General features: G+C 39.6%; 2 protein-coding genes across 8 annotated transcripts in view; both read right to left on the bottom strand.

Annotated features, from left to right (window-relative positions):
* CDKAL1 (CDKAL1 threonylcarbamoyladenosine tRNA methylthiotransferase) overlaps window positions 1-10323 on the bottom strand; it is a 316095-nt gene extending 305772 nt beyond the window's left edge. The window contains exons 1-3 of one of the 5 annotated variants that reach the window (XR_015794055.1): window positions 9276-10322; window positions 5326-5365; window positions 2691-2860 (exon numbers count right to left, since the gene is read on the bottom strand). Coding sequence is in view for 4 of the 5 variants with exons in the window: in XM_088130858.1 (XP_087986984.1) it covers window positions 2691-2857 (167 nt within the window). In the remaining variant the exon portion in view is untranslated. Of the gene's footprint in view, window positions 1-2690; window positions 2861-5325; window positions 5366-9275 lie in introns of all 5 variants that reach the window. The other 4 variants (XM_088130858.1, XM_088130855.1, XM_088130857.1 and 1 more) reach the window with 4 other exon arrangements.
* Window positions 10324-10788: 465 nt separating this feature from the next.
* E2F3 (E2F transcription factor 3) overlaps window positions 10789-23971 on the bottom strand; it is a 40246-nt gene continuing 27063 nt past the window's right edge. The window contains exons 4-7 of one of the 3 annotated variants that reach the window (XM_088130859.1): window positions 22135-22293; window positions 21359-21473; window positions 15676-15811; window positions 10789-13591 (exon numbers count right to left, since the gene is read on the bottom strand). In XM_088130859.1, the coding sequence (XP_087986985.1) occupies window positions 13326-13591; window positions 15676-15811; window positions 21359-21473; window positions 22135-22293 (676 nt within the window). In that variant the 3' untranslated portion in view covers window positions 10789-13325. The remainder of the gene's footprint in view (window positions 13592-15675; window positions 15812-21358; window positions 21474-22134; window positions 22294-23971) is intronic. The other 2 variants (XM_088130860.1, XM_088130861.1) reach the window with 2 other exon arrangements.

The raw sequence follows: 23971 nt of genomic DNA, 5'->3' as shown, positions 1-23971 counted from the left end.
AATATACATCAAGTAAAAATATTAATAACAGATCTTACAGAAGATGTTTAATCTTGATTTTGACAAAATGATAACAATATGAAAGAAAACAGAAAATATAGGAGGATGATTGAAATCAGGGATTTTGAGAACTGTCTATAAGCATTTCCCTTTCCATGCAGAGTTCGAATATTCATTGGATGATCCTAAACATTATTTTGCTAGCACGTGAAATTAAGTATATTGTATGATAGCTTGCACACTTTGTTAAGTCTCATTTCTTTGATGTTGGCATTTAGTCTGATCTCTTCCCATCTGTTGGCCACTATGTTGTTCTCCATATTTGCTGGCAGAGTTTGGTTAGAACCTTTACTGATTCTTCTGTTGTTTGCCATATTTCTGTGGATATTCCATCAATTCCAGCTTGAGTCTGAAACCACCTTCTGAGCACAGAACTTTTGGAAAACTTTCCATGTTTTTCTGTGTCTTCTTCTACCTTCAATGTCTTTACATAGGATATTATACTGCTTCTTGTCTAACAGCATTCTAAAATTCTGTTAAGATCTTTCCTAAGATCTTTCTCTTTCCTGGGTTTGGCTTCTCTTCTTGGCAATTTCCACCATCTCTTCTGACATCCACTTTTTCTTTTGTTTCTGTCTTTCAGTCTTTTCACATTTCTCCTTAACAACTTCTTCAATTTCAGTCCACAATTCCTCCCTTTCTTCCTTCTTTGAATTCATTCTACAGTTCTTCTAATTTCCTATCAATGAGTTCAGGACTTCAAAACAATTCCTGATGTTCTCCTTGAAAATGATGGGTTGACACTCAGGATCATATTGTGGAAAATGGGTGGCTTTCTTCTGCTGCTTTAGCTTGACTTGGAACGTGCATATGAGCATTGTATATGAGCAGTCCACAATCTGTTCCACAGTCAGTCCATGGCCACATCTTTGCTGTTATAACTGAGTTCTTCCACCTCCTTGTACCAATAATATAGTCAATTTGATTCTGTGTGCTCTGTCTGGTGATGTCCACGTATATAGGTGTTGTTTGGATTATTGGAAGATTGTGCTAAGAATTAAGAAATCATTGGATGGGCAGAAATTAAAAAAACAATGTTCTCCTGCTTCATTTCAGTTTCCCTGGCCATACAGTCTAATACATTTTCCTTTCAATATTTCCAACTTTGGCATTCCATTCTCCAACCACAAATCACAAATCATATTGCTTTCATTTATGTCAATTTCAGATTCTCAAATTATGGCAAGATTGAACTTGCATAAGACTTGCATTAGACTTTTCAACCTCCTGTTCTTCTGCATCAGTTGCTGCAGCATAAACTTGCATAATTGTCATATTAAAGGATTGTCCATGAAATCTAATTGATATTATTACTGATATTGTACCCAAGTATGTCCTTGCTATATCCTTCCTGACAATGAAAGAAACACTATTCCTTCTTTGTTTTTCATGTCCTGAGTAGTAAAGAGTATGATCTTCTGAATGAAACTGTCAAATTCCAGTCTGTTCCAACAAGCCGATGCCTAAAATGTCGAGGTATAGTCGATTCATTTCATCTTTCACTATACTGAGCTTTCCCATGTTCATACTTCTTGTTATACATTCCCATTCATAATACAGGTAGTCCTCATTTTAAAAACAAGTTCCGTTCCCAAGGTTTGTCCTTAAGTCAAATTTGTAAGTAAGCTGGAACAGTATTATTGTGTAATACTGTGTAAGTAGTATTGTATAATTAACTCAAACCATTTTGTATTTAACTTGAATTTTGCTACGATAGGCTCCGTTCTTAACTATGGGTCGTCCTTAAACCAGGCGTTCTTAACCTGGGGACTACTAGGATGTCACATTCTTTTCCTGAATGGCAACATCAGCAGCTAGATGTCCTGAAGGATTTAATCTAGCCTTAATAAACACTATTGTACTGAAAGGTCCTCAGCTCTTCCTCAGTAGCATGAAGCCTGTCATCTGACCTGAGAGTTCCATCATCTGGCACTATATTGTCAATCACTTTATCTTGTCTGTCCATGTGGTTTTCTTGGTAAAATATAAGAGTGGTTTACCATTGCCTTCTCCTGTGCAGTATGAAATGAGGCCTCTGTCATTGTCACTAAAATGCCTCCAGTACCTTTCTGTATCATTGCTACCTGATATAGGTACCTGCTTGCTTTAGCTGGGCAGCTAGATGATCTTCACACCATGGGTGACCCTGCTGGGAGTATATATTCTTGGCATATACTCCCAGCATTTTTCACTCATCCCTCCCAGGAACACCCCACCACTACCACAAAAAGGCAGTATAGCAGGACCTGTGGGGGAGGGAACTGATTAGTCTCCAATCATTTGGTTGTCCTTTTTTTGTTTTTAATGTCCTGCTCAACAGAATAATCTGTATCATCATGTGGTTACCTTATAATCTTCTATCTAGCTTCAGGCTCCCAGATTCCTTATTCCCATGTGTCTTCCATCACCCAAAAGCCATAAGTTGAAAGCAGAATTATCTATACTAAAAAGGATCAACCTAATACAAACTAAAGTTACTGTACTTGGTATGGCAAAATCTTATTTCAAATTATTAAAAAGGTGAATTATGACAGACGTGTTCAGTTTGTTTCCAGTATAAAGAACATTAAAGCTTTCTAGAGCTCAGTGTCTCCATTTAATACAGCTCTACCTTTTACTGACAAATGTACCTGTCTTTAGGGGGATGATCATCCACTTCCACGTTTTTTTGTGAATGGCGTTTTCGCACTTTAGGAATAATACTTTTTCTATTGAATTGACGATCAAATGGCTTTGGATCTTGTGCTGACACAATATCTTCAATGTCTTCAAGGCAAGGATCACCAGTAGCAGTCATTTTCTATGGAAGACAGAAGTATATGGTAGAAGAGGAAAAGCATAAAACAACAATCTTAATCCCTGTAAAAGAGCAGTGTACAACAATTCACATGCCCCCCCACACAAATTCTGCAAGAATAACAGATCATTTTAAAGAGCAAAGAGCAGCAATCGTTTGTAGGCATCCAGCAAAAGCCACACTAATGTCACATACATCATGATATCATTGTCCAAATGATACAAATTATGTAATTTGGATCAACTGGATCATAATGCAAATTGCATACAGTACCTAATGACATGCCATCTCCCCCCCCCCGCCAACCGCCAACCGCAGACACCTGTGCACTCGTGCCAGAAAGTTGAGCTTTAAATAAGAATAATGTAACCATCATTTCAGTTAACAAGATCATTCAGGGAAAGCCAATCTAATGTCAAAATAACAGAAAATCACCCATACTAAAACTAGGTACCATATTTTAAGAGCGAATCTATGAAGATTTATACTATGTCATTTTCCAGACTAGCTGGGACTGATAATGTTCAAACCACAGTTTGTTTCTACTATATAACTTTCAGCAATATTTCCACAAACATTCGGTGAGTGTTTTTGCTCAATACACTAAGAAAATGGTGGGCAAGCCACAGTTCCTCAGGCAGTGCTTCCTTGGTCAGCTGACAATATGAAAACAGCCCTGCTGGATCAAGCCTAGTTAGCATACTCTCTTCCATGGTGTCAGCCCTTCAAGGTAGACCAGACTACAAAACCAATGTCATGGAGGCCAATACTACTTTTATTATAAGGTTATAGTAACAGAATCTTGCAAGTCTGAATGTGCTTCCCCCCTCCCTCCCTTTAATCTTTGTGAGAACTAGAGAAGGTCATGTCTGAGATGTTTTTCTCAGGTTACAGTTCTGTCCCTGATTCGGGTTTCTTTTATCTGACTGCTATCTTGGTAGCAGCTCTTCCTCCTGTCCTTTAAGGTCATTCATTCTGCCCATTAACATGGTCACCCACCAGAGACATCTAGGAAGCCCACAAATTATACCACCAAAATTTGGAAGCATAATTTCCAATATTATTTTTTGGAAAAAAGATGCAAAATATTCTTAACATGCCTATATCAATATTACAGAAAACCACCCCACTCCAAAGACCCCAATATTTTGATATTACCATCACTGCCATGCTCTCTACAGCATTCAGACAAGCTAAAATAATTAAAAATTGCCAACTCCTACACTTACTTCTATCAAGATTACTAGCCTGTTATCCAAACTGCAGCAAGCCCAAATTAAATTTAAGGCTCTTTATCTCAACCACAATCTGAACTCAGGGTCTGTAAAACGGCAATAATTATCTCAGCCATGAGTTCAGAAGCCATCTGAACCCAGACAGGGAAGTTAAACAATAAATAATTACTCTTCTGAGTTATGGATGGTTAGGTGGCAGGAACAACCTCTAACCAGCACTCTTATTACAAAATCTTCACAACTCCCAACAAAGCTCCACCCCCCACAGGAATCCTGGTCTTTTTTTTTAAGAAGAGAGAAAAGAGAAAAGAGAAAAGAAAAGAAAGCTTGATTAAAAAATAGCACTTCTCACTTCACAAAAGTTGGCTATAGTCCAAATCAATCCACAAGCTAGAGGTCCAAATAACCAGTGATTTGATCGTCTACTTTTTATTCAGCAGAAAACTGTTACCCATGATTAACCTAAACCATGCATAGGTGTATTCTACAAACTTGTCCAATAGCTATGGCATCTGCATCTGTGTGAGGATGACATCACACAAAATGCCATGACTTGTGTTAGACGTCAGGACACAAGTACTTAATCATTGCATTTATGTAATAATGTCACAATATGAATGTCATTATGGTGTCATCACAATTTGCTTTGGACACTGTAAGCTAGATACACATATCACATTAAGCCATAACACAGTTTGCTGGTTTAGCTTAACATATTGTGTGAACCCTGCTACAGAGATTCATAAACCATGCTTAAAAGTTTAGCATGATTTATAAACCCAGCCAATATATCTTTTAGTAACTTGCAACAAAGGATAAGAGATTATACAAACTTTTAACTTGAAAAATTAAGCACTTTTAATTTTATCCAGTTAGATCAGAGGTTGTCAACATGTTGCCTGTTAAATGTTTTGGACTAAATTTCAACAATTCCTGACAATTGTTCAGGCTGGCTAAGACTCTTAGAACTTGTAACTCAAAAGCTGAGGGAGTCAGTATTTATAATCCTAGCTGAATAAGCATTGCACTTGCAAACAGGTACTACATACAATCATTGGGAGTCGGGCGGCATAGAAATTTAAAAATAACAACTACTGCCAAGTAGAAAAATAAGTGATACTGCTGAATAGTTGTTCAGGAAAGGAGCCAAATATTTTTTCTCAAATAGCTAAATGGCAATCACACCAAAACAGAATACAATGCCACTAATAGTATCTTCTAATAAAACATTACCTTAATTTGCTAAGTACTGGATCCTTCAGCATTTTTTTTCCTGAAAGGAACAGAAGTTTGTTAGCAGTAGTCGCACGTATCATCAAAGAGAAATGAATAGAAGCATTATTTTGACATTATTGGCAAAGGAAACTGGCAGTCAGTCTGCGTATGGACAACATGCTTAATTATGATTCTCTCCCCTCAGCATAAAAATTTAGAACATGTTATATATTATGTCATTGACAATGTTTTTATTATGTGAATGGGGATTATTTGGAGTTTTTTTGGCAAGAAACTTACCTGTTTTTGAAAAAATAAACTAGTTTTAATAAAGATTTTAAAATTACAAAATAGTAATTACACTGCATGTAGATAGGAATAATTAGTATTTGGCTCTTTTTTTACTTTTATGTTCTGTAATGTCTCAGTGTGTGGAGGTTATCTTTATTTAAGTATCAATGCACTCTGAACATGCACTCTTAGAAACCTACACTCATTACTCGCTTCTTCATAGAGCAGTCCTTAGAACAGGCTTAAATACAGCTTGAAACTTCTCAGCATCTGACAAACTCTAATTTAAGTATCTGCAGTTACTGCCATTTTAAGGCATTTTGAAGCAAATCACATGACTGACTTCCTCCCTTTTTCACTGTTATTGCTTTATTTATCTACTCGTCTAAGGTAGGAGAACTGAAAGGTTTACATTCTATTTTGTGACCTTCAGTTGGCCTAATAAAATATATAGCTTTTAAATGGATTTGGGATTCTCTTTCCTATGTTCACTTATTCATTCATTCATTCACTCTGCTTATAAACCACTGAATCAATAGACTCGTGGAGATTTACAAAACAATCAACAAAACCATCCATAATACTTGAAACATCTACAGCAAGTATATTTTCAGCAGCTTTTAGACTATTAGAAAAGATGGAGCAATCCTTAACTCTGTATTAGACTTTAGCTCCATCACATTCAGCATACAACCGCGTCAACTAAAAAAAAAAATAATACCTCACAGCTGGCAACTTGGGCAAAATCCTCTTTACTCTACCTCCTGCATCCCAGGCACAGTAAAGAAACCACAAACACGTACCTGTCAAAATCTTAGGCAAGGAGATTACACTAATGGGCTAAAGAGCGGGTGTATTTCCCAAAAATGCAAAAACTCAACTGTTCAAAACATTAGCCTGACATCAATTGACACAACATATTGGGCCAATTCCACTTTCTGGTTAATAGTTAGTTTGACTGGCTACAGCAGGGACAGTTTCTGGGTTTTCATTGGCTGTTTCATTACGAACTATAGTGACGTGACTAGGATTAGAACCACTGAGTATGAAGATGGGGAAAAGATGATTCTCCTTCCACTTTTGTGTCCGTTGGATGATGAAAAGTGAAGGAAAAAAAGAGTTTGAAGTTAGAGTACCCCATGCTCCAGCTACTCTAACCTACTTTCTGTCTTCTAGACCCAGTAGTGGGACAATAGAGTGGCTGCACCATAGGTTACTCTAGCTTCAATCTTTTTTTCCTCCAGTTCATCCATGAGCTAGGTTCAGGTAACATACTAGGTCCAGTTGTCTGAATAAGTTGAGCAAATGCAGCCTATGTATACAGTGCATTCGGAGAGTATTCAGACCTTCTTCACTTTTTTCAATTTTGTTATGTTGCAGCCTGATACTACAATTGTTCAAATTCATTTTTTCTCTCATTAATCTACACTCAGTATCCCATAATGACAAAGTGAAAACAGAATTTTAGAAATGTCTGTAAATTTATTAAAAAGAAAAAACTGAAATATCACATTGGCATAAGTATTCAGACCCTTTGCAACAACACTTGAAATTTAGCTCAGGTGCCTCTTGATCGTTCCTGAGCTGTTTCTACACCTTGATTGGAGTCCACCTGTGGTAAATTAAATTGATTGGACATGATTTGGAAAGGCACACACCTCTTTATAGAAGGCCTCACAGCTGACAATGCATACTGTATCAGAGCAAAAGCCATGAGGTCAAAGGAACTGCCTGCCGAGCTCAGAGACAGGACTATTGCAAGGCACAGATCTGGGGAAGACTACAAAAAAATTTCTGCTGCACTGAAGTTTCCCAAGAGCACAGTGGCCTCCATAATTCTCAAATGGAAGGAGCCTGGCACAACCAGGACTCTTCCAAGAGTGGGTTGCCTGGTCAAACTGAGCAATCGGGGGAGAAGAGTCTTAGGAAGAGAGGTAACCAAGAACCCAACAGTCACTCTGACTGAGCTCCAGAATCCTGTGTGGAGATGGGACAAAGTTCCAGAAGGACAACCATCACTGCAGCCCTCCACCAATCTGGGCTTTCTGGCAGAGTGGCTAGATGGAAGCCTCTCCTCAGTGCAAAACACATGAAAGCCCACTTGGAGTTGGCAAAAAAGCCCCTGAAGGACTCTCAGACTGTGAGGAACAAGATTCTCTGGTCTGATTAACCAAGCTTGAACTGTTTGGCCTCAATTCTAAATGTTATGTCTGGAGGAAACCAGGCACCACTCATCACCTGCCCAATGCCATCCCAACAGTGAAGCATGGTGGTGGCAGCATCATACTGTGGGGGTGTTTTTCAGCAGCAGGGACTGGGAGACTGGTCAGGGTTGAGGGAAAGCTGAATGGAGCAAAAGACAGAGATATCCTCAATGAAAACCTGTTCCACAGTGGTCAGGACCTCAGGGGGTCTGAATACTTTCCGAATGCACTGTATATGGGGCTTCCATTCTAAGAAGTAAGATGACAAAGGGTGGAGAGAGCTCACAATCAAGAATAACACAACACTGATATTGAATTCACACATTTTATTTAGCCATGACTTGCTTAACTATGATTTATGGAATGAACCACAATTGGCCCACATAACAGATTATACCATAAAATGTATTGAGAAACTACAGCCATTCAGTTTATATTATATACTAAGTAAAAAAAAACCAGGAAACTTTGAATTAATGGTGAAACACATTATTGCTGGTGTATTAAGGAACAGAGTTTGAAGGCAATCCAGCAGCCCAGCTATGACCCCCAAAAGAGCATCAGGTGATGGAAATGGGAGCAAAAAGATTAACATGAAGGCCCACAGTATCCTTTTTTCTTTGTTTTGTTAAATTAAAACTATTTTAAAAGACACAAAACATCTTAGCCCTAGAGTTGCTCATTTTACCTTCTACAATGTAGGTGTTTTGTTTTTTTTCATCCCAGCATTTTTCCTGCAGGTGCAGGGTGCACTTTTTTCAGATCAACCAATTGGTTGTGACAGGAATTGACCCACCGGCTTGTTGCATGAAGCTGATGTCATGGGCTGAGAGAGAATGACTGGCCCAAGGTCACCCAGCTGGCTTTCACACCTAAGGCGGGACTAGAACTCACAGTCTCCTGGCTTCTAGCCTGGGGCCTTAACCACTAGACCAAACTCGCTCTCTTCCTTCTACAATCTAGTAACCCCTCGGATAACAAGATGCTCATGGTGGCTGGGGAATTCTGGGAGCTGGTCCACACATCTCACAGTTGCCAATGTTGAAAAACACTGGTGTAAAGGGTTGACACCCACACTGCTAATAGAGGATTTTTTTAGAAAAAGTCTAAGACAGGTGGCAAACCGTTTATTTTAACTTGCTTCGCTCCAACACAGGTTTATCCATTTCGATTTTCTAATATACCTGATTATGTGCCATCAATTCTTTTTCGACTCCTAGCGATCATATAGATTTTCTCCATATATCTGGCACATACGGAAATCGCTTGCTTTGCAACCGACTGGGTGAGATCTCAGAAAGGGGTTTTCCCCTGAGAGACAAGAAACCAGCGCATCTCATCCACCGGTGGCCGCCCCGAAAACGCACCGCTGGGGCAAGCTATTCTTCAGCCCACGGAAGAAGGAATCCAGACCTCCTCTCCGAGCGGCGGTGCGCTAACGCGGGCGCCGACCGTAACGACCAAACACCTTACCTGAAGCCCCTAGCGCGACTCCAAACAGCTGCACATGCACGGCGCCATCATATGGCCACGCCCCTTCACACGTCAAAAGAAAAAGACGTTGCGACGGTGTATCGGAGAGAACAAACTTGGTCCGTTTCCGTTTCGCGAAAGTGAGAATTCGAGCTCAGCGGAGTAAGAGCTGGTTGACTTTTTCCTAGGACATCAACGCGACGTCCCGGGGCTGTGGATGAAATGGAAAGGACGAAAAGGCATCCTCGGGGGAAGAAAAAAAAAACAAACCCCAAAGGGGTCAACCCGCGGGAGACTTTTTTTTAGGCAGCATTTATTCCCGAACTAGATTTATCTATCTACATATATTGAATGAGAGGAAATAGAACTACAAAGCGGATTTCAGTCTGTCGTTTTATAAACTCTGGGGAGTAACACGAAGAATGAAGGTTGTGAGTGGTTGTGTATTAGAAAGTTTATGATTTCTAGCGCTAGGCAGAGCTTCGGATTCACCTCCAAAAGGTGCTTTCGGGACGCGGGCGTGGGAACTTCGCACGTATTGGCAACACTTTAAAAGAGCTGCATTTCCCTCTCACCCCGATCACGCGGCTGCTTTATGATGTTACAGCGTGGCCGTCCTCCAAAGCGCTTCTTCTGTCAACCCTACAGAGCTGCCCAGCACGACGATTTCTTCTCTTGCTTGCTGGGTTGAAAGGTCATGCAGTAGCTATTTAAGGAAACGGCGCATGCGTATTGAAGTTTTAGTAACTTGCGAAAGTATTCACTCGCTTCAAAGACTTACTGTTTGAATAGGTGTTCATGAATTTACGCTGATCAAAATGCTAGGCTGATTTTAATCAGTAAGGTGGTTTAGTAATCTACTGAAATGGTTCAGCTTTTGATGAACTGTATTTTCTGTTTACTATGCACACTCTGTGCTGCCTTATATTTGGTTCTAGAATAAGTTTCTTCCTTTCAGAACTTTCCCACTTTTCCCACTAAATTTGGATAGCTTATGGCAGCTAGAAATTGTGAATTAGCTGTAGTTGCTTTGGCCTGAAGCTAGGCAGAAATAAGGATTTAAGAGCCCACCAAAACAGATTTCACTCTTATTTTCTATCTCGAAAAAAAGTTTCCCCAAGACAGAGGAATGGGATTTGATTCTAGGTCTCGTACCGTGCAATATTTTCATTGATGATTCAGATGAAGAGGTCGACAGAATACTTATCAGATCTGTGGATGATGTAAGGCTGAGTGGTATAATCAATGCTCTGGAAGCGAACAAAATTCAGAAAGATCTTGATAGGCTGAAGCAAACCAAAAGTAACAAATTTGTTTGGGAAGGTAACCTGTGACCTTCAGTTGTTGCTGAACTATAGCTTGCTGCAGTTTCAGCTATAATGGCCAATAGATCTTGGATTGCCAAGTCCACAAGGAGACAAATTCAAAGTTCTTCGCTTATAAAAAGTATATTAAATGCAGTTATATACTGTAGTGACTATCTAGCTGGGTAGTAGCACATGTGAAAATATTGGAATGGCAGCTCATCACATGCCAAATATGAGTCAGCAATGCACCATTGTAGCAACACACTAAAAAAGGAAATACTGTATATCTATAGTTTCCCAATCAGTGATATAATTTAATTCCATTTTGGGTGTTCACAACACTCTCAGCTATAAACTAATTGAATAGATTGAGTTTTGTGCTAGCTACAACATGGTTCACTAATCTGTGTGTTGTATGAATGTAGCCAGTAATAAAACAAAGCAAGTAATAATAAAATTACTGTAGCCAGTAATAAAACAAAGCAAGTCTTACTGTTGCTAACATCAGCTGGAATGTAGTTCTTGTGGCTTAGCAATAATGGGCAGCTCAGTCAACTTCTATATGACTAGACTATATTGCTCATCACTTTGGTATAAAATGCATTTCAAATAATTTGAAGCAGATAAAAAAATTACTCAGGAAGAAACATATACAGTATGTACTGATATAAAGCTTTATTGATTACCATTTAAAAAGTCAGTTACATTTAATAAGGCAAAGTCCCAGCTATAGAACAGGTTGCCCTTACAAATGAAAAATTGCTTGCTTTTTTTTTTACATTATTTTACACATTTTTAGAACTAACATACTAGTCAAAGTATATTAAGGTTAGTATTTTACTGATACACTGGGGAAGTATGTAATTTGTACAAAACTGCATTTTATTTTTTTCCCTTTCATTTTATTCTACCCAGAGATCCTCTTCATACAATAAAAGCATTCATGCACACACAAACTCCTATGTTCCTCCATATGACATATTTAAATACTACATTTTTATTTACAGACTCACGTTTAAGGTTTTGTGGGTTTTTTTTTTAAGAAATAACAAGCCAACTATAAAATACTCTGCAGGCTTTACAAATTCATTCCTATTGTACAAAACTGTTATATGACTATAGTTTAAGAACACACAACTTAAATAACCAATGAACTATGCGCGTGTTTGTACACATATAAAACACACTTAATACTGTTTAACAGTTCTTAATGTGTTGCCTTTCTTTACACAATTATTTTCCAAGGCTCAATCGTACAACTTTCATACTATTACTCAGCCATTTCATTTGTGAGTGTCTATAGCAGCATTTCAATGGTACCAGAAAACCTGCACATATATTATTTAAAACAAACATTTTAGAAATGTTTTAAGCATCATGTAGAAAAAAGTAATGTATACTGCTTAAACTATTTAACTAATTAACCAAAGTGACAACATCTCATACAACTATGTGTATATGTATGAATTCTATTCATTTTCAGAAAGCACATTATATCAGCAAAGAGTTATAAATTAAAATTCAGTGAAGAGAGTCTTGACAAGTATATTATTTACACTTTGGGTGAAATGTCAGATTTGTATCAACTTCCAAAACTCGAAGTAGATGCAACTAACCTTCTCAGATAAACACAGTGTACTGAAAAAGTGAAGCTTGGCTTAAATAGTATTTCTTAGCAAAAAAGAAAAAAAAAAAGCCCACAGTGCAATTCTAGTAGGCACTTAACACAGAGCCCCACTTCGTACCGCAAACTATGTACCAGTTCTATTGCACGTTGCAGACAGTGAAATTGAACTGTGCATCTTTTTTATATTATAGCAAGTGACTTCCTCAGTACAAGATTTCTTTCTAGCATGGGGAAAATTATCACCTTCAGCCATCTGAAGGTGAAGTGGGTTGACAACTACATGCAGAAACTGATACTATGTGCAGTTCACCAGCCAAATACAAAGATGGGCTGTATAAGTCTAGCTCTTTGGAAAGAAGGTAAAATCCACCCCTGACTGTTCTATAAGGAGAGTTGGAGGCTGGAGTCAATCCACACTGCCTACTCTCCCTTCTTTCTAAAACAGCTGATATGCACAACTTTTTTTTTAAGGTTACTAAGAGGCTGCCCAGATATACTGTGTTGACTGGGGTAACCACCTCTGTTCTACCTTGGACAGCAATATCTTTAAAGCCTATTTCATATTAAAAATTATTTGAGGCTATTAATTTCCTCAGCGATAGGTGAATGCTCAAAAATAGAGCACAGATAAAACTTAAATATTTCTAGATGACTTTGGAAGAAGTCTATTTCACATTTTTGTTTGTGTATCTCAAACATACTTCTTTGTAGTTACTCTTTGAATCAAAAGGCTGAACATACATGTTCTACAGAAGGCACAGCTTGAAATAGTAAGGAAAAAATGTTATTTGTGGCTAACAGTTCTTTAGCCCTTCATGAAGCTTATAGACACCGTAAACCAGAATAAAATAGGCTTAGCCATTTCCCCCATTTCTGTGTGTGTTCTTTTATAATTGACAAATCAGTAGCTGCCTGAATTTGAGGTTAAGGTAACTCTGATAAGAAAGTCTGCCATTCTGTGTTTGTACTATTCTATGAAGTATTTCCATACAAATATCAAACATTATAATTTCTAATCCTTGAAATGGAATAAGGGTTAGGAGATAAGAGGAGATATAATGTGGAATGTCAGCAGGTATTCTGGTTTCACTTTTAAAAATGAAATAGAAATAAAAATCAACTGCATAAAAATCCATCCATCAACGCAGGTACTTTTTCAAAGTCATAAGCATCAAAGAGATCACTGATGCCTTCTTCTTCATCAAGGCCAAGCAGATAGTCTTCATGAAGTAAAGGTGGCAACAAGTTTACAAATGGCCCATCAAAACCTGAAGTAATTTGGTCCTCTGTCTGCTGCAAAAGGTTGGTGGTAGAAACTAACGGGGAGATGGCCGTTGCATTTTCTGAACAGTCAGGACCTCCTGAGTTATCAGAGTTCAGATCTGTTACAAGAAAAGTTGTTTTAAAAGAACAAAATATCAAACCTTGCACACACAAACATTTCACAATATTACTATGTATAAATGCTATGCTTTCCACCCAGCTTATTGTAAACTTACACTTTGCTAAGCTGGGAAGAGGCAGCAGCCTCAGGAACTGCTTAGTCCAGAGGAGCAGTGGTTTTGTGACACAAGCAGGGCTTACATGATTAAGTGACAATACTAGCCACAAAGGTAGATTCCCTGGGTCATATCTTCCATGTATACAGTCCTGCTTAAGGAAGTCACTGTGGCTCTTTAATTCTTTAGCCATGAATAGCTGTGACTACTAGATATGGACCTCAAAAATTCAGAACAATCACTAGATGGCAGCAAAGAGATAAAGAGACGTCTACCCGTTGTCCCTCTCCAGCAGCCATCTGGAGTTTGCTACCCTGATCTGACAACTCTAATCATGAAGAGAATTGCAATATCCATATTTTATAGGAGTAAACTGTAAACCAAACCGAAATTCAAACATTTCATGTTGCCTTTTATATTAGAGCACATGCACCAACCCCCAGGAAACTTATATTCTTAATCATGAATGCTGTCCTCTCCTAATCACCAAAAGAGACACCAAACAACTGAAACATGGGAGAATATGAGTGTTGCACTGAAATAGGAACCAATCAGTACCTATAATACTGATCTTACATTAATAACATTCTATTTAGAATTTATAAGAATTTATAAAACATAAATATCAGGATCAGTATTAATTATGAAATCCAAATCTTCAAGCCATCCCCCTCCTATTCGTGAAGAGACTAGAAAGAGGCTAGCTGAATGAGAAAGAAACTTCGCCCTTTAGGGTGTGCTCTGCCAACATGAAGCAAAACACCTCCCTTAGTCTGTCCTCCCCCTTTGGGGGAAATCAGAGTATCTTGGGCTATGTTGAAAGAAAGGAAGACATACTGGCCACGAGACACTCCCAAAACATAGAATTAATTTCCCCCAAAAAACCTTTTGGGTAAGTGATGTAAGACGAAAAACTTTCAGTAAGTTCTAGCAGAATGCCTGGGAAAGGAGGCTTTAGGCCTTTCACCCTCACTCGTCTGCCCACTGTCATCATCTACATAGCACATCCATCCTGCTCAGTACAGGGAACAAATGTGTCAGGAAAAGTATGCTTGGCTTTTGAAGAAGCAATGTCTGTGATGCATTGCTAGAAGTGCAGAGTGTGGCAAAACACTGCTCCTTTTCCTTCAGTTGCCCAAAGGCAGCTCCTGGGTTACATGAGAAAGTGATAGACGCTTCCTTCTCCTTTTTCGCCTCCCCAGGTAAGCTCTTATGCTTTGGCCAGAGAATAGTTACTTTCCAAGTGAGTGGATGCTTTAAGGCAAATATATTTCATATAAATATATTTTGTCTCCTGTGACAAAATGGAAACTATATTTTAAAAGTGACAATTTAACTTATACATTCCATGAGTCACATTAATGTTTGGGGACTGCCAAAATTAATTGCTTTGTATGTTAGACAGAAATATATAAATACACCCACTCCTTGTTTAGTGACTACCTTGGTTAGCGACCATTCACAAATACAATGGTCATAAAAAATTCATTTTCCAACCAATGCGTGCATTTACATCAAAATTTTGTGTGTCTGACAACACACACTGGAGTGAGAGTAACACTGGGACTGCTGCACAACAGAACGTCATCTGAATGAGATGGCAGCAACCAGGGATCTTTGCAGCATCTCTCTCTCTCTCTCTCTCTCTCTGTCCACGTAGCGACCATTTTGCTTAATGACCTGGTCATAGGAATGGAACTCACTGCTAAATGAGGAGTGGGTGTAATGCATTTTATTAACAGAATTCATTTCCCATGCCCCAAATCTTCATTGCAACCTAGGAATGTACAAATACTAATAAGCACAAGTAAAGTACTATAATCTGTAATCAAGAATAATGAATTAGGAAAAAAGGTTCTTTAGTTTACTTAAAGGTCTAACATTTAAAATATTATACAACAACAGAGCAGATTATACTTTGATTTTAAGCTCCGCATATACTTGGCCATGACCAATGTTCAAGTTACCTTTGGAAATGTTTCTTGAGATATTTCCATTGTGATCCTGATCCTGAGTTTTTATTCGACTGGAATAGTCTGTTTCTTCTGGACACAAGTACACCTCAATAGGTCCTTGAGTACTACATAAGTGTATCAGCTTATTCTGTAAATAGAAAGAATTTCAGTTTTCTGCATCTCTTCTGCCAATACTACAAATAGCTACTGGAGCATTTTTCATTCTTAATACATTGACCTGAAGTAGAATATATATATAGAGAGAGAGCAGCTGGATAGTGTAGTGGTTAGTGTACCATCTTTGACGTGGGAGACCGGGGTTCAAATCACCAGTAGGGGTCCTTAAGCAAAGACCCCCTAATGCTTCACCTGCCTATCTTGGATATGAGAGTGACACGAACTAAGAGAGTTGTGCCAGTTTGAACACTGTCTGGATTAATAAGGTCCATGCCAAATGTTGGGGAACTAGGACAACCTGACGATAAGTGGGCTACTGGAACAAACCAGTACATGGGTGAGACAAGAGAACCTGGACTTGATGGAATGCTATTACAACAGCAGACCTAATGAGAGGGGATATATGAAATGTATGAGGGAACTATGGATGGACAGAAGGCCTACATCCACATTAACCACGCTTCAACATAGTGAAGAGGAAGCCGCTCTCACAACTTGAGATAGATCAACTACACATTACATCCCAGACTCATGAAGACCCAAAAGAACAACTGTATGTGCAGCCAACACCTAAAGCTGGAATGTCACTGCCATCCCCTCCATTACAGAGCACAGCAGCTGATATGAGGCATAAGATCATGGATAAACTAGCTACAATCAACCCTTGAGACCAATTACTGAGGCTCAGTGAAGAAGTACCATCAGATAGTATGCTAGAAGATGCCAATAGAGCCCTCGCGACAATCCCTACTACCACCATAACTCAAACCAATGAACTGGTAAACGCTACAGCCGCTGTAATCCTGGAGATGCTTGGCTACACAATCAAGAAGAACAGCAGTACACATCCCTCCTGGAAAATAAGGTTGGAGGCTAAGATCAAGGCAACTCAGAGAGAAGTTAGTCAGCTGGTGGAACTACAGAAAGGTGTGGAGATTAAGGAAGACTCGGCTACTGAAAAAATACACAGGCCTGATTCCATCTGAAACCCTAGAGACTGCTAAACAATGACTCACAGCACTGGCTGCCAGGCTAAGGAGATACACTAAAGAAGCAGAGGCCCAGAAGAAAAATGCCCTGTTCTCCAAAGAACCATCCAAGGTGTGTTCCCAACTGCAGTGCAACAACACAGTAACAGCAGAACCACCAACAGCAAAAACTGAACGGTACTGGAAGAACATATGAGAGAAAGAGAAGATACAAAAACACCAGTGCAAAGTGGCTGCAGGACATGAAGGCAGACCACAGCAATCTCCCAAAACAGGAACCAGTCACCATCACAGAAGCAGACATCCAACAGCGGGTCAAGAATATGAAGAGCTGGACAGCACCTGGCCTGGATATGATCCATACCACTAGCTAAAGAAACTAACAAAAGTGCATGAACATGTAGCAGCACAGATGAACCAGCGGCTAGCAGCAGGCTCTCACCCAGACTGGCTAACACACAGAAGGACAGTGCTGATCATGAAAGACTCCACAAGGGAACAGCACTGTCCAACTACCAGCCAATAACCTGCCTCCCCACAACATGGAAAATCCTATCAGGCATCATAGCTGCCAAGCTATAGAACTATATGGGCCAGTACATGAGCACAGCTCAGAAAGGCATTGGAAACAACACCAGAGGCTCAAAATACCAGTTGCTCATAGACAGAGCAGTCGGCCAAGACTCAAGGTCTAGACAGACCAATCTGAGCATAGCCTGGATTGACTACACTCAATGCCACACACATGAACCTGTGAATGCCTGGCGCTATACAAAGTCAACAGGGCACTAAGGACCTTCCTCAAGAACTCAATGGGACTGTGGAAGACAACACTGGAAGTCAACTCAAGCCAGCTTGCACATGTGGCCATCAAGTGCGGCATATACCAAGGTGATGCACTGTCTCTGCTGCTGTTCTGCATAGGCTTGAACCCCTTCACCACTTCCTCTACATGGATGACATCAAGTTGTATGCTAAGAGAGAATGAGACATCGACTCGCTGATCCACCTGACACGGATCTGCAGTGGGACATTGAGATGTCATTCGGACTGGAGAAGTATGGCCTGTTGGTAGTAAACAGAGGGAAGGTAGTTAAGATTGATGGGGTGGAGCTACCAGAGGGCCAAATAGCAGACATACAGACCAGCTACAAGTACCCTGTTATCCCACAGTCACATGGGAACCATGAGGAGGAGGCAAGGAAGACAGCAACATCCAAGTAGCACCAAAGGATAAGACAGGTCCTGAAGAGCCAGCTCAATGGAAAGAACAAGATCCACACCATCGACACATACACCCTCCCAGTCATCAGATACCCAGCCTGTATAGTGAGCTGGCCAAAGCAGGACATGGAGGCTGCCAACATGAAGACCTGGAAGCTCCTTACAATGTATGGAGATTTCTACCCCAAGTCCAACACCCAGAGACTGTACACCAGTCGGAAAGAGAGTGGGCAGGGTCTGGTGAGTGTCAAAGCCACTGTCCTGGACAAAACCCAGAGCATCCAAGAGTACATCGGTAATATGGCACCCAAAGATGAGCTGCTGAGAGAATGCCTGAGGCAGCAGCAGACATGAGAGGAAGTTCAAGCAGAGGAAGTGCCATGGCATGACAAGACCCTGCATGGGATGTACCATTGACAGACAACTGAGGTGGCTGACAATGGGAAATCCTACCAGTGGCTGGAAAGGGATGGACTAAAAGACGACACTGATCATAGCAGAACAAGAACAGGCACTAAGCACCAGATCCACAGAAGCAGAGCTCTACCACACTAGACAGAACCCAAAGTGCAGACTGCGCAGAGGCCTCAGAGACAGTCCAACACATAGTGACAGGGTGTAAGATGCAGGCAGGAACAACATATGCTGAATGGCACAACCAAGTAGCTGGCATTGTGTTCAGGCACATCTGTACAGTGTATTGGCTAGACCCTCCCAAGTCCAGATGGGAGATTCCACAGAAGGTCGTGGAGAATAATAAGGCTAAGATCCTGTGGGACTTCCAGATCCAGACAGACAGGCACATACTGGCCAATTAACCAGACATCGTGGTAGTAGACAAGGACCAGAAGACAGTGGTGGTGATAGATGTAGGGGTGCCAAGAGACAACATCAGGAAGGAGTATGAGAAGCTGGAGAAGTACCAGGGCCTGAAGGAGGAACTAGAGAGGATGTGGAAAGTAAAGGCCAAAGTGGTCCCAGTGGTAGGAGCACTCGGGGCTGTGACTCCTAAGCTGGGAGAGTGGCTTCAAAAGATCTCAGGAACAACATCAGAGCTCTCTGTCCAGAAGAGTGCAGCGCTAGGGACAACTAAGATACTGCACAGAACCCTCAAACTCCCAGCCTCTGGTAGAGGACCCAAGACTGAGAAAGACACATACCACCCATAGGGGTGAGAGGGTTTTTTTTTTTTAAACATATTTTCTTAATATACTGATCTGCAAAAAAAAAACCACAACCCAATGCAGGCTGAAAGTTTGCAAGATGATTAGAACTGGTCTAGCAGAAGATATAAATTGGGGTGAGGCGAAGTGATTTTGATGTGCCTTGTTGGGCCAAAGAGGTAACCCTGGTTCCCTTAAGAAAGTGTTTCATGCTCCCTGTCAAATTCTTGGCCAATCCACCTTCATAGAAAGTAAGTTTATTCCAGAGTTTCTTTCCCAAAGTTTACTGAAAAAAGGTACCATAAGGTTATGGAAATTCCAGCAATGGGATTATTCCCCCCACCCCAACCTTTTAAATTCAGCTTATCTAAAGTGGAGGTTCCTAAAGTGGAGATTTTTCTCAGCCTCTTACTCTTAACTGATAATGAAGGATGATCTGGCAGGTTAAAATACAAATCTTTCTCCACTTCTAAACCTACCATTATATAGCCTCACATTCTCCTCCAACTCTTGCAGTTGCTGGAAGAGGTTTCTGTGCATGTGCTACACATGCATATAGCACATCTTCTTCCAAATAATACAAGAGCCAGAGAAAGCCCCAGAGAAAACAGCATGGCTGCTTTATTCTTAGAAGTGAAGAGACCACATTGCTTTGTGAAGTAACTTCAAGGGGGCTGCTTCAGCTAAAGCACCCCTAAAAGATTTGCAGAGCCCTACTAATACTAAACTTGGACAACTTATCTATGCTGACTGAGAAGATGCCCTGAACACAGAGATGGCCATTTAGTGAACAAGGAACTGATGACAGAAGGCTTCAAGGCTGTTAGAAGAAAAGTCCATTGTTTCAAAACGGCAGAAGACCCAGGATTTGAATTTTGGGATGGACATACAGGTATAAAGTAGGTTTCCAGCTTGCTGCTAGATGTAGCACTTCTTTGAATATATGGCTTCATAATAAAGCTACTTATCCAACCTTCTTGTATTTGCTCGGGAATGTGGAACTGAGAGAGAATGTTCTTGCTATATCCAGCATCAAAGCATGCCCCTGACTTCTAGATACAATAGTTCCATCCCAGAGAATTTATAATCTACTGTATGTTGTGAGAAGACAGAGACAGAGACTGATAAATGCGCAGCAGAGATTGCCAAAGAGAAAGTCAAACAGCAATGGTGCTGCTAGCAATGAAAGCCATAGCTGTTTAACATGGATCACATGTGGTGTAGATGTTACGGACTTGGTCTTGGACTAGAGAGCTAAAAATCCTCCTGAGCCAGTAAGCTCAGCTGGTAACCTTGGGCCTAGTATCATCTCTCAGCGCCCCCCCCCCCGCCTTCACAGGATAGTTGAGGAGAAAGGAAATGACATTAGTAACTGTGATTTGATGCAGACATAATAAGAAGGTAACTCAGGGGATATAGAGAAGCCTGACACAAGCTATAGAAAGAAGCTTAATTCCAGGTGTTCAGGAAGTAAAAGGAACAGAATGGAATAATAGTATATCAGCATCTCAGGGAACAGAATGTGCAAAAAGAAACATAACACAAGAAATTAAGATCCCAGCAGATGACAGTACCTAGATGACTTTGGCTGATTTACCTTATTAGTCGATGGCTTCTGAAGAAACAAAACTGAACAGTCATTCCAGAAGAGAGCAACAGCAAACTATCCTTATACTGCTGCCAAGAAAACCCCCTGCTTGTATCCATGTAGTCACCAGGACTGGAGTTCAAGTAGAGGGAAACTTTATTATTTAAAGTAAGTTGGGAGATCATGAGTTCTAGCCCTCTTTTAAGCATGAAAGCTAGTTGGGTGACTTTGGTGGGCCAGTCACTCTCTCTCAGCCCAACCCATCTCACAGGGTTGTTGTTCTGGGGAAAGTAGGAGGGGGAAGCATTAGGTGTGTATGCTGCCTTGAGCTGACCAAAAATAAAGGCAGATAAAAATAAATAAAAATCAATCAATCAATAAACAAGCATATAACTAAGATATAGTGATCATAAAGAAAGTAACACAGATGTTTGGAAAAATTTTGCCACCTATAAAAACTTATTCCATTGAATCACCCCTACAAATAAACATTACTTTTAAAATTGATATAGGAAAGAAAAACAGTTGTGTTGAACAATAAAGTAAGTTTTTACCTTTTCTGGGTCAAGGATTTCAAGTTTTGTTTCTGGAGGAGCTTTGACAAGTATGACAGTTTGGTCTTTAAGGCTCCTAATTTCTTGAATATCTTCATACCTAACATATGCTAATGTAATCAGTGTTAAAGAATTGCTGAGCAGCAGTTGAGAACTAACAAACTAAAGTTGGTATTTTAGTAGGTATTTTTATATTGTCTCCCCATTAACCTACCTTCATAACTTGGTAAACTAAATTAAAAAAAAAAAGATTTTGTGTGATTGTGTGTGTGTGTAAGTGTATAGATATTATGGTGAAGAATGAACTAATTACAATTGGGAACCTCACTGCCAGGCTTGGTGACAAAAAATGCAGCAGTGGTTCCCAGATTCAGGACAGCTTGACAAGAGTCTTGGGCTCAAATTAAGCAGCAGATTCTCTGCTGAATAGCATTTTGAAAGACATTTTTGCTGATATTTTGCAGTATTAAAATAACCAAGGATAGGCCTTATGTGTGCTATTTATCACTATATAAGCAGTTCCATGAAATATGCCAAATACCAGCCCTACAGCCTAGGCCAAAGTTTTTCAACCTTGGCAACTTTAAAATGTGTGGACTTCAACTCCCAAAATTCCACAACCAATGTGCTTTCTGGGGAATTCTGGGGGCTGAAGTCTACACATCTTAAAGTTGCCAAGGTTGAAAAACAATGGCCCAGACAAAAAAAAAATAATAAAGAGCAGAAAGTATCATATTTATCGAACGAGTGTAGCTTCATTCACTATAAAAGGATATTTCCGATCCTCAGAATCTTCTCTTAGCAGCTTGAGGTCATGAGAGCAGCTTTGGATTAACTCATCCAGCTTCTTTTCTTCCTGGCTGAGTTCTGCTACCTCCTTTGACAAGCCTTGACAGTGTGCCAACATGCCCCCAAAATCAGATAGACTGCAGCCCCTTCAAAACAAATGAGCAAACAGTTCATGGAACACGTGGCAGAGTTCCAACCTCAGGAAAGGTGTGTCTCATTCCTTAATCCAGCTGTTCTTTATTTTGGAAGAACTAATTTATTAATATGAACAATAAAACATTCTATTTTTACTGTATTTTTATACTGTTTTTATTGTATTTTAATTAATATTGTTGTTTTATTGTGAACTGCCCAGAGTCACTTCTTCGTGAGATGGGCGGTATCTAAGTTTGAAATATAAATAAATAAATAAATAAATAAATAATAGGGGAACATGTGGAGTTGCATAGCTTTCTTTTAAACTGAAATAAAAGGCCAATAATATATACTTCCATTACCAACAAAAAACACTGTCAAGGAGAAAGGGATCAATACAATCACATAAGGAGTTACATGTAATACTCAAATAATAAAAATCAGAATGGGTGTAGTTTTATACAATAGAAATTAAACAGAAGCCCATTTAAGTTTTCATAATGTATGTATTATTATAACCGTGTATTGATAATACAATGGCTAGATTCATAAATTGTACCAAATCAAGGCTTGTTTGATCATGGTTTGTTGAATAAGGCAAACTGGGTGAGTTCTTAAATCATCTAAAGACATTAACCATGATTTATACAGCATAAAGCCAGTATGACAGCCAATTTGGTGCAGTGGTTAAGATGCTGGTGGAGAAACCAGAAGACTGTGAGTTCTAGTCCTCCCTTAGTCATGACAGCCAGCTGGGTGACTTTGGGCCAGGCACTCTCTCTCAGCCCAACTTGCCTCACAAGGTTGTTGTGGGGAAAATAGAAGGCAGGAGTATTAGGTACAATATGTTCACCATCTTAAGTTATATATAAAAAAGGTGGGATAAAAATCTAATAATAATAATAAAGGTTGAGTTCATATATCACACCAAGTTACAAACAAAGAAGCCCACACTATGACTTAGTAGGATGTATGAGCCCAGGCCATGTATTAAGACCAGGAACTATGAAGTAAATATACTTTGCATTACATACATATTGTCCTGCTTTATTCGGCAATGGAATAGCCTTATGGGACAATGTTAAACTGCTGGTGGATGATGATAAATATCTGAAGGGCCATGGGGGTGGGAAGGGGTGGGGAAAAATAATAGGAAAAAAAGGCCATCTTTCCCTAATGTAACAGTCAGTATATATAAAGAGGTTTCCTTCAGGATGCCATTCTTAATCATGGAAGTTTAGTGTCATAATCTACAATGCGCAACAACACATCGAGAAAAGGCTGTTCTGCATTCTATTTCTTCAATTTGAATAAGCTATCAAAATGTACATGAAGCATTTCAGGCACATTATTGAGTTCCTTAGTTAGCACTCTGGGGAGCATGGAAAAGTTTACAAAGCTCGATGTACATGGTCAGCCAATCTGTTCTAAATGTTTTACAAGCAGGGTGGCCTTGCTCCTGAATAAAATATTTTGTTAAGTGTAATAGATTGTGGTTTTCAAATTATATGCTTCTGTGGAAACTGTCACCTTCCCCATCCCAATACATCACAAGATGAATGATGAGTTTTAGTTTACCTCTCCTTTCTTTAAAACAATTTCCAGAATAATTCAAAACTAAACAAAATGTAGTTTTGCCATCACAATTAAAAAGGTGAAACCTAGAAGCAGGCAACATTCCTAGAATGC

This window comes from Python bivittatus, unplaced genomic scaffold (genome assembly GCF_059951505.1).
Source record: "Python bivittatus isolate LINGU-HERP-01145 unplaced genomic scaffold, Pbiv_v1 ctg000840_np1212, whole genome shotgun sequence".
NCBI classification, from domain to species: domain Eukaryota; kingdom Metazoa; phylum Chordata; class Lepidosauria; order Squamata; family Pythonidae; genus Python; species Python bivittatus.
Note: the sequence above shows the minus strand (reverse complement) of the source record. Positions and strands in the feature narration are given on the sequence as shown.